General features: G+C 44.5%; 1 protein-coding gene across 3 annotated transcripts in view; it reads left to right on the top strand.

Annotated features, from left to right (window-relative positions):
• Positions 1-12,772, top strand: part of rptor (regulatory associated protein of MTOR, complex 1) — a 138,825-nt gene that overhangs the window by 110,313 nt on the left and 15,740 nt on the right. For all 3 annotated transcript variants that reach the window (XM_060918608.1, XM_060918607.1, XM_060918606.1), the window contains 4 exons: positions 1,216-1,321; positions 8,689-8,803; positions 8,903-9,027; positions 9,592-9,693. In XM_060918608.1, coding sequence (XP_060774591.1) covers positions 1,216-1,321; positions 8,689-8,803; positions 8,903-9,027; positions 9,592-9,693 — 448 coding nt within the window. The remainder of the gene's footprint in view (positions 1-1,215; positions 1,322-8,688; positions 8,804-8,902; positions 9,028-9,591; positions 9,694-12,772) is intronic.

Below are 12,772 nucleotides of genomic sequence, written 5' to 3'. Positions count from 1 at the left end.
AAGTGGAACCCGAGCACCACTTTAGCTGAGAGCCAGAGCTGCAGTTTTATTATTAATGTCGAAAGCTGGAGAGTGAGAGAGAGAGAGAGAGAGTGGGACAGAGTAAAGAGAGAATTAAAAGTGGGTGAGAATTAAAAGGGAAAAAAAAGCTGGTGAGAGATTTTTAAGGAGATTTTGACTTTCATTGTCACTCAAACTCTCTCTCTCTCTCTGTGTGTGGAGTATTACGTGATCCCTGTCGCCTTGCTGGGTGATAAACTCATCTCAGGCTTTGCAGAAGATGATCTTCTTACTGAAGATCAGCTTTCCTTTATTTTTCTCGAAGGGAAACCAGATCTGCTTCAACTGTTGTACAAAACACCTTTTTATATCAGTCACCTTCTTTTGCATATCGGAGGAAATATCATTGGCAAGGTGAAGCTAATTCCTGTGCAAACGTAATTTATATATTTATTACATTTCATTACAGTTTACAGCTGAACAGAACAGTGTGTGCAGTCGGGCCCTGAGGAGATGAAAGGTGCTCGGAAAGACCCTGCGAACGTACAGTTGTTTGATAGAAATGTTCAGCGTGTGAACACAGGGAAGAGAGAACACACTGGGGGTTGGAGAACATCAGGCTCCTGGAAAAACAGGAACATGGTGCACTCTGGTGACCAGGGTTACTGGGAATGTTGGGGGTCCTGGGAATATATTGGTTCCTGGGAATACTGGAAGTCCTGGGATCATAAACCCTGTTAACAGTTTAATGTCACTGAGGGCGTTAGTTTGCATGACATCATGATGTTAAGCACGTTTGCTTCGTACTGTATGTCTTGGATATTCCATTCAAGTCACGTGACCATTCCCTTTTCTTCTGTTGCTATGGCAACTTTTCTGTCTTCAATTTTGGATCTGTTTTCACCTTCCTGCTTTTCAGTCAAGCCAAAAAAAAAAGTCTTGGCTCGTCTTACTTTGCTTGAATGAAACCATCAAACTCAGTCTCACAGGTTCTACTGCACCTGCTCTGTGTGTGTGGGTGTGTGTGTGTGTGTGTGTGTGTGGGTGTTTACTCAGGGATTTGCTCGTTTTACTTGGTTCATTAATTTCATGCAACAAGAGAGAGAAAAATCAGAGAAAAGGATAAACTGTTGTTTCTTGTGGGCGTGGCCAAAGAGTCATGGCCCATCCAGTGGATTTGTCACTTTAATCCATCATAACTTTTGCTCCACCCAGATCCCAGAGGAGCACGATGTGGAGAGTCAGGTGAGGAAGGAGAGAGAGTGGAGGTTCCTGAGGAACGCTGGAGTGCGTCGACAGAGCCAGCGTATCACACAGAGGGGTACACAACCACACACACACACACACACACACACAGGTACACAACTACACACACACACACACACACACACACAGGTACACAACTACACACACACACACACACACACACACACAGGTACACAACTACACACACACAGGTACACAACTACACACACACACACACAGGTACACAACTACACACACACACACACAGGTACACAACTACACACACACACACACACACACACAGGTACACAACTACACACACACACACAGGTACACAACTACACACACACACACAGGTACACAACTACACACACACACACAGGTACACAACTACACACACACACACACAGGTACACAACTACACACACACACACAGGTACACAACTACACACACACACACAGGTACACAACTACACACACACACACAGGTACACAACTACACACACACACACAGGTACACAACTACACACACACACACACAGGTACACAACTACACACACACACACAGGTACACAACTACACACACACACACACACACAGGTACACAACTACACACACACACAGGTACACAACTACACACACACACAGGTACACAACTACACACACACACAGGTACACAACTACACACACACACACACACAACTACACACACACACAACTACACACACACACACACACACACAACTACACACACACACACACACACAGGTACACAACTACACACACACACACAGGTACACAACTACACACACACACACACAGGTACACAGGTACACACACACACACACACACACACACAGGTACACAACTACACACGCACACACACACACACACACACAGGTACACAACTACACACACACACACAGGTACACAACTACACACACAGGTACACAACTACACACACACAGGTACACAACTACACACACACACACACACAGGTACACAACTACACACACACACAGGTACACAACTACACACACACAGGTACACAACTACACACACAGGTACACAACTACACACACACACACACACACACACACACAGGTACACAACTACACACACACAGGTACACAACTACACACACACACACACAGGTACACAACTACACACACACACACACAGGTACACAACTACACACACACACACACACACACACACAGGTACACAACTACACACACACACACAGGTACACAACTACACACACACACACAGGTACACAACTACACACACACACACAGGTACACAACTACACACACACACACAGGTACACAACTACACACACACACACAGGTACACAACTACACACACACACACAGGTACACAACTACACACACACACACAGGTACACAACTACACACACACACACACACACAGGTACACAACTACACACACACACAGGTACACAACTACACACACACACAGGTACACAACTACACACACACACAGGTACACAACTACACACACACACACACACAACTACACACACACACAACTACACACACACACACACACAGGTACACAACTACACACACACACACAGGTACACAACTACACACACACACACAGGTACACAACTACACACACACACACACAGGTACACAGGTACACACACACACACACACACACACACAGGTACACAACTACACACGCACACACACACACACACACACAGGTACACAACTACACACACACACACAGGTACACAACTACACACACAGGTACACAACTACACACACACAGGTACACAACTACACACACACACACACACAGGTACACAACTACACACACACACAGGTACACAACTACACACACACAGGTACACAACTACACACACAGGTACACAACTACACACACACACACACACAGGTACACAACTACACACACACAGACAGGTACACAACTACACACACACACAGACAGGTACACAACTACACACACACACACACAGACACACACACACAGACAGGTACACAACTACACACACACACAGACAGGTACACAACTACACACACACACACAGACAGGTACACAACTACACACACACAGACAGGTACACAACTACACACACACAGACAGGTACACAACTACACACACACACACACACACAGACAGGTACACAACTACACACACACACAGAGACAGGTACACAACTATACACACACACAGACAGGTACACAACTACACACACACAGACAGGTACACAACTACACACACACACAGAGACAGGTACACAACTACACACACACACACACAGACAGGTACACAACTACACACACACACACACAGACAGGTACACAACTACACACACACACACACAGACAGGTACACAACTACACACACACACACAGACAGGTACACAACTGCACACACACACACACAGACAGGTACACAACTGCACACACACACAGACAGGTACACAACTACACGCACACACACAGGTACACAACTACACGCACACACAGACAGGTACACAACTACACACACACACACACACACACACACACACAGACAGACAGGTACACAACTACACACACAGACAGGTACACAACTACACACACAGACAGGTACACAACTACACACACACAGAGACAGGTACACAACTACACACACACAGAGACAGGTACACAACTGCGCACACACACACAGACAGGTACACAACTACACGCACACACAGACAGGTACACAACTACACGCACACACAGACAGGTACACAACTACACGCACACACAGACAGGTACACAACTACACACACACACAGACAGGTACACAACTACACGCACACACAGACAGGTACACAACTACACACACACACACAGGTACACAACTACACGCACACACAGACAGGTACACAACTACACACACACACACACACACAGACAGACAGGTACACAACTACACACACAGACAGGTACACAACTACACACACAGACAGGTACACAACTACACACACACACAGAGACAGGTACACAACTGCGCACACACACACACAGACAGGTACACAACTACACGCACACACAGACAGGTACACAACTACACGCACACACAGACAGGTACACAACTACACACACACACAGACAGGTACACAACTGCGCGCACACACACACAGACAGGTACACAACTGCGCGCACACACAGACAGGTACACAACTACACGCACACACAGACAGGTACACAACTACACACACACACAGACAGGTACACAACTACACACACACACAGACAGGTACACAACTGCGCGCACACACACACACAGACAGGTACACAACTGCGCGCACACACAGACAGGTACACAACTACACACACACACAGAGACAGGTACACAACTACACACAGACAGGTACACAACTACACACACACACAGAGACAGGTACACAACTACACACACACACAGAGACAGGTACACAACTACACACACACACACAGACAGGTACACAACTACACACACACACAGACAGGTACACAACTACACACACACACACACACACAGGTACACAACTACACACACACAGGTACACAACTACACACACACAGGTACACAACTACACACACACACACACAGGTACACAACTACACACACACACACACACACACAGGTACACAACTACACACACACACACACACACACACACAGGTACACAACTACACACACACACACAGGTACACAACTACACACACACACACAGGTACACAACTACACACACACACACAGGTACACAACTACACACACACACACAGGTACACAACTACACACACACACACAGGTACACAACTACACACACACACACAGGTACACAACTACACACACACACACACAGGTACACAACTACACACACACACACAGGTACACAACTACACACACACACACAGGTACACAACTACACACACACACACACAGGTACACAACTACACACACACACAGGTACACAACTACACACACACACAGGTACACAACTACACACACACACAGGTACACAACTACACACACACACACACACAACTACACACACACACAACTACACACACACACACACACACACACACACACACACAACTACACACACACACACACACACAGGTACACAACTACACACACACACACACAGGTACACAACTACACACACACACACACACAGGTACACAGGTACACACACACACACACACACACACACAGGTACACAACTACACACGCACACACACACACACACACACACAGGTACACAACTACACACACACACACAGGTACACAACTACACACACAGGTACACAACTACACACACACAGGTACACAACTACACACACACACACACACAGGTACACAACTACACACACACACAGGTACACAACTACACACACACAGGTACACAACTACACACACAGGTACACAACTACACACACACACACACACAGGTACACAACTACACACACACAGACAGGTACACAACTACACACACACACAGACAGGTACACAACTACACACACACACACACAGACACACACACACAGACAGGTACACAACTACACACACACACAGACAGGTACACAACTACACACACACACACAGACAGGTACACAACTACACACACACAGACAGGTACACAACTACACACACACAGACAGGTACACAACTACACACACACACACACACACAGACAGGTACACAACTACACACACACACAGAGACAGGTACACAACTATACACACACACAGACAGGTACACAACTACACACACACAGACAGGTACACAACTACACACACACACAGAGACAGGTACACAACTACACACACACACACACACACACAGACAGGTACACAACTACACACACACACACACAGACAGGTACACAACTACACACACACACACAGACAGGTACACAACTGCACACACACACACACAGACAGGTACACAACTGCACACACACACACACAGACAGGTACACAACTGCACACACACACAGACAGGTACACAACTACACGCACACACAGACAGGTACACAACTACACACACACACACAGGTACACAACTACACGCACACACAGACAGGTACACAACTACACACACACACACACACACACACACAGACAGACAGGTACACAACTACACACACAGACAGGTACACAACTACACACACAGACAGGTACACAACTACACACACACAGAGACAGGTACACAACTACACACACACAGAGACAGGTACACAACTGCGCACACACACACAGACAGGTACACAACTACACGCACACACAGACAGGTACACAACTACACGCACACACAGACAGGTACACAACTACACGCACACACAGACAGGTACACAACTACACACACACACAGACAGGTACACAACTACACGCACACACAGACAGGTACACAACTACACACACACACACAGGTACACAACTACACGCACACACAGACAGGTACACAACTACACACACACACACACACACAGACAGACAGGTACACAACTACACACACAGACAGGTACACAACTACACACACAGACAGGTACACAACTACACACACACACAGAGACAGGTACACAACTGCGCACACACACACACAGACAGGTACACAACTACACGCACACACAGACAGGTACACAACTACACGCACACACAGACAGGTACACAACTACACACACACACAGACAGGTACACAACTGCGCGCACACACACACAGACAGGTACACAACTGCGCGCACACACAGACAGGTACACAACTACACGCACACACAGACAGGTACACAACTACACACACACACAGACAGGTACACAACTACACACACACACAGACAGGTACACAACTGCGCGCACACACACACACAGACAGGTACACAACTGCGCGCACACACAGACAGGTACACAACTACACACACACACAGAGACAGGTACACAACTACACACAGACAGGTACACAACTACACACACACACAGAGACAGGTACACAACTACACACACACACAGAGACAGGTACACAACTACACACACACACACAGACAGGTACACAACTACACACACACACAGACAGGTACACAACTACACACACACACAGACAGGTACACAACTACACACACACACACACACACAGACAGGTACACAACTACACACACACACACACACACACACAGACAGGTACACAACTACACACACACACACACACACACACACAGACAGGTACACAACTACACACACACAGACAGGTACACAACTACACACACACAGACAGGTACACAACTACACACACACACAGAGACAGGTACACAACTACACACACATTATATAGAAAGGGACGCAACTACGCAATTACACAACACTGCACGATCTTATGCGCACAACATTACATAAAGCATGCGGTTATATCACACAAGGCAGGGGAAAAAGGTGTGTGTGTGTGTGTGTGTGTGTGTGTGTGCAGCTTCAAAGGCTGCAAGCTGTCAGGTTTCCCTTCTGAAGGCAGCAGAGTTTCAAATAGAATGTATAAAACACACACACAGCTGATGACGTTGTAGAGGCTCCCATTTCACACATGCGTCTTTTCCCTTCATCACAGAAATCAATCATCTCTTTCATCCCTCGCTCACTGAAAAAAACATGAAACTGGAAAACTGGACTGACGTCATTCCCTGAGAGAAAGAGAAACGGACAGAAATGGAGGGAGACTGAGAGAGAGAGACAGGGAGAAAAATGGAGAGACAGACTCACAGATGGAGAGGCCAACAGAAAGGGAAGGAGAATGGAAAATGACAGACAGACAGGTATAGTTAGAGACAGGCTGAGAGAGAGAGAGACAGGTATAGTGAGAGAGACAGGCAGGTATAGTGAGAGACAGGCTGAGGGAGACAGACAGGCAAGTATAGTTAGAGACAGACTGAGATAGAGAGAGAGACAAGTATAGTGAGAGACAGGCTGAGAGAGAAAATGAGAGAGACATACAGACAGGCTGAGAGAGAGAGAGAGAGAGAGAGAGAGAGAAAATCAGACCGGTATAGTGACAGACAGACAGACAGACAGACAGACAGGCTGAGAGAGAGAGAGAGACAGGCTGAGAGAGAGAGAGAGACAGGCTGAGAGAGAGAGAGAGAGAGAGACAGAAAATAAGGAAACAGACAGGTATAGTGAGAGACAGACAGACAGGTGTAGTGAGAGACAGAGACGGGCTGAGGGAGAGAGACAGAAAATGAAGAAACAGACAGACAGGTATAGTGAGAGAAAGGCTGAGAGAGAGCCAGGTATAGTGGCCAACAGACAGACAGGCTGAGAGAGAGAGAGAGAGACAGACAGACAGACAGACAGACAGAAATGTAATCTAACTCACCTGTAACACAGATCAACACCTAGATTGAACTATTTGATTGACAGTCCTCTTTGCCCCACCCCCTTTGTCTAGGGATCACCCGATTGGACGATCAGATCTTCATTAACAGGAACCCTGGAGTGCCTTCAGTGGTGAAGTTTCACCCGTTTAACCCCTGCATCGCCGTCGCTGATAAAGACTCCATCTGGTACCAGAAACTGTTTATTAACTCTTCACAGCTTCGTTAGCTTTTACTTTCATGTATGTTTTAAAGAGTGTGTGTGTGTGTGTGTGTGTGTGTGTGTAGTTTCTGGGACTGGGAGAAAGGTGAGCGGTTGGATTATTTCTATAACGGGAATCCCCGATACACTCGCATCACAGCCATGGAGTACCTGAACGGACACGACTGCTCCCTCCTCCTCACCGCCACTGGTCAGTTCCCATGCCAATCACACTGTTGCTAAGCAACACAGGCCAGTGACGTTATCGTGAACATAATAAAATAATCAATCGCACGTTATAATGCTGTTTAATGTTAATACTGCAAAATCTACATTTAAAGCTGTTCTGGGTTTGGATCTCCTTTTTTTTCTTAGTATTAGAACTTTATTCCTTGTATTTAAAAAATATATTTGTATTAACTGAGGCTTTATTTTTACATTTTCTTTTTTAAATATACTTTAGTGTGTGTGTGAGGGGGGACAAATAGAAAATTCTTTAACATTTTTTTTATTTGTGTTCAAGGAAAAATATTTTTACCCTAAGATTTGCTTTCAGGATTTTTTTTTTTTCTGAAACTTTTACTTTTGTAGTGTCAGGAATTTTTTTCTTTAATTCTTGTGTTGTTTATGATTAATAATTAGTAGCAGTAGTATCTTTTTTTTTTTTATTTATGATGTATTTAATATACCTCTCTTATTGTTTGATCTTTTATTTTTATTATTTATGTCCTGATGATTTTATTGCAGTGTGAATTTTCTCTCCTTCACCTCGTAGATGACGGAGCGTTACGGATCTGGAAGAACTTTGCGGACCAGCGGAATCCTGAGATGGTGACGGCGTGGCAGGGTCTCTCAGACATGCTGCCCACCACACGAGGTTTGCACAAACACACACACACACACAAACACACGAGCCGTTGTTTTTGCTGATCTTGCCTCGTCTCATCCCTCCATGCTGTCAGTGTGTGGAAAAGCGTTTTGGAATTGCAGCGTGAGTCGGGACTCTAGAGAGAACCCCGGCTGCTCTGGTATGGATGCAGATGGACATTTATTCAGTCATCAGTTTTTTTGTTTGCTTTACAAGAAAAAGTAGCTTTGTTTCCTTTGTCAATGTAGAGTTCCAGTGTTTTGTTGCCGTTGTGTCGTGTTTAGAAATCAGAATAGAAGTTTATTTTTCTTTTTTTAACTTCTTCAATACTGATGTGTATTTTTTTTTTTGTTGCTCTCGCTTTAAAATTCTGCTTTTTTTTTTTAAATCTGCTGTTTAAAATTTTTTAAATTCCAGTGTATTTTTATTTTCAGCGTGCCACATTGTGAGACGTTAAGTGTGTGTTCCAGCAGTTTTTACTTTTTCATAATTTATTCAGTGAAAATATGGACTGAAGTTCTTTAGTAAAAAAATTTTTGTAGCTTTGTTTCGCTCGATCTGGTGCAATATTAACCTTTTCAAATTAAAAGTGAGTGAGTGAGGTGGTGTTCTTTATTATTCCTTGCATTTTCAATTGTGAAAAGAGAAAGGAATTCCAAAAAGGAAAAGGAGTGAGTGAAATAAATAAATAAATAAATAAATAAGTAAATTTTGAGAGAGTGATGTGATATGATGTGTTAGTTGCATCACTCCGCCCTACTTCATATAAACAGTTGAATATTAATAAATTATTTAAGACTTCAGACTAAACACCACTAAAATTAAAGTTTCTCTCCAGGTTCATCATTTCTGGGAAAAAAAAAATCAGACTGATGTGCAGTCGCCTTTTTCTAATTTAATTGGGCGTTAAACAGCCTGACTAGCGCAGGCAGATTGGACACAAGTGAATTAAACCCCATTATATTCAGTGTCTTTCTCTCTCTCTCTCTCACACACACACACACACACACACACACATCTCAGAACTGTCACTTATTCCTGCTCATCAGGACATATCTGATCTCAGACCTGTTAAAAACACCTCGTCATGTGAAAATCCGCTAAAATAACTGACACATCACGCGATTATGTCTGATCACTCTGATCTGGATCATCTATAGATAGAAAACGCACCGAACTCATCTTTTTGTGTTGCCATAATTAGATCTAAACTAGCTGACACATTTAGTGTCCGAGTCTGAGCACACTGCACTTCTCATTCTCATCCAAGTCAAACCTTCTTTTGGAAACTGCCATTACCCAGTGAACATTTACAGAACCGTTTTTAGAGTTCGGCAATTCTTTATTTACACCATGGACACTTGAAGAACCATTTTTTGGAAGCTAAGAACCCTTACTTGTCAGATGAACCCTTAAAGAACCTTTTTAAGAAGTGAAATTCCAATGAATCCTTAACGAGCCCCCTTTTTGATGGTTAAGAACCCTTAGTTACACGGTGAGCCCTTAAAGAACCCTCAAAGAACCTTGTTTAGAAGATGATGCTTAAGCATCCAATGAATCCTTAAAAAAACTTCCTGTAAACCAAGAACTCTTTGCTATGCATTGAACCTTTTTTTTCTATAAGCTAAAACTCATAATTAATCAATGAACCCGTAAAAAAACACTGGAGAACCTTTCTTATGCCGCTTTTCCACTACAAACGCGGCTGTGCCGTGCTGAGTCGGGCTGAGCGGGGCTATTGAAGTTGCATTTCGACTACAACCGCGCTGAACCGTGCTGGCTGGAAGTGGGTGGACACATTGGGTGGAGTTAGTGAAAGTGGGTGGACGTCACGTGATGTCGTTAAGCAGCGCAAACAGTGACATCAGTGACCTTTTAAGCGGTAGTCTCACGACCCGGATAGTAAACAATAAACATGGAGTCGTTAGTGTTGCTGGTCTTGGTGCTGTGGTTTGTTGTCACCGACAACGCCAACAGATACTGGCAAGAGCGTATAGATGAGGCGAGGCGCATAAGGCTTCAGAAATTCTCATAATTCGTAATTATTATTCTTCCGGGTTTACGGTGTTTACAGATCCCAGCGTGCTCGCGGGGCATGTGTGGGCATGTGAGGACACTCCTCCTCACCAATCAGTGCACAGGGGAGTGTCTGCTCACGCCCCCAGCCTCACTCGGCTCGCTTTGGCTCGCTTCAGCCCCACTCCAAAACCGTGCGAGTTTTAGGGGCTAAGCAGGGCTGAAGCGAGCCGAGTCGTGCTGCTCTTTGGTAGTCGAAACGCGAGCCGTGTCGGGCTGAAGCGAGCTGAAGTGAGCTGAAAAAGGGTAGTGGAAAAGGGCCATTAGAAGCTATGAACCATAAATTATCCATGGAGCCCTTGAAGAACCATTTTAAGAAGTGGAAAACCCTTAATTATCCATTGAACCCTTAAAGAACCCTCTTTTTGGCAGTTAAGAACCTGTAGTTAAACAGTGAGCCCAAGAACCCTCAAAGAATCTTGTTTAGAAGTTATACACACTTAATCATCCAATAGACCCTTAAAAACCCTGAGATGCCCATTGAACCCATTTTGGAAGCTAAAACTCCTAATTGATCAGCGACCCTTTATAGGACCTCTGAAGAACCCTTTTTCAGAAGTTAACAACACTTATTTATCTGAGGAACCCTTAAAGAACCACTGGAGAACCTTTTTTAGAAGCTATGAACCATAAGTTCTCCATGGAACCCTTGAAGAACCATTGTAAGGAGTTAGAAAATCCCTTAATTATCCAATGAACCTTTAAAGAACCCCCTTTTTGGCAGTTAAGAACCTTTAGTTAAACAGTGAGCCCAAGAACCCACAAAGAACCTTGTTTAGAAGTTGCACACAATTAATCATCCAATGAACCCTTAAAAACGCTTTCTATAATCTAAGAACCCTGAGGTGCCCATTTGAATCCATTTTGGAAGCTAAAACTCATAATTGATTGATGACCTCTGAAGAACCCTTTTTCAGAAGTTAAGAACACGTATTTATCTGAGGAACCCTTTTAAAAAAAACACTGGAGAACCTTTTTTAGAAGCTATGAACCATAAGTTGTCCATGGAACC

This window comes from Neoarius graeffei, chromosome 4 (assembly GCF_027579695.1).
Source record: "Neoarius graeffei isolate fNeoGra1 chromosome 4, fNeoGra1.pri, whole genome shotgun sequence".
In the NCBI taxonomy this organism is placed as follows: domain Eukaryota; kingdom Metazoa; phylum Chordata; class Actinopteri; order Siluriformes; family Ariidae; genus Neoarius; species Neoarius graeffei.
The sequence above is the reverse complement of the archived record's forward strand: the minus strand, read 5'-3'. Positions and strand labels throughout refer to the sequence as shown.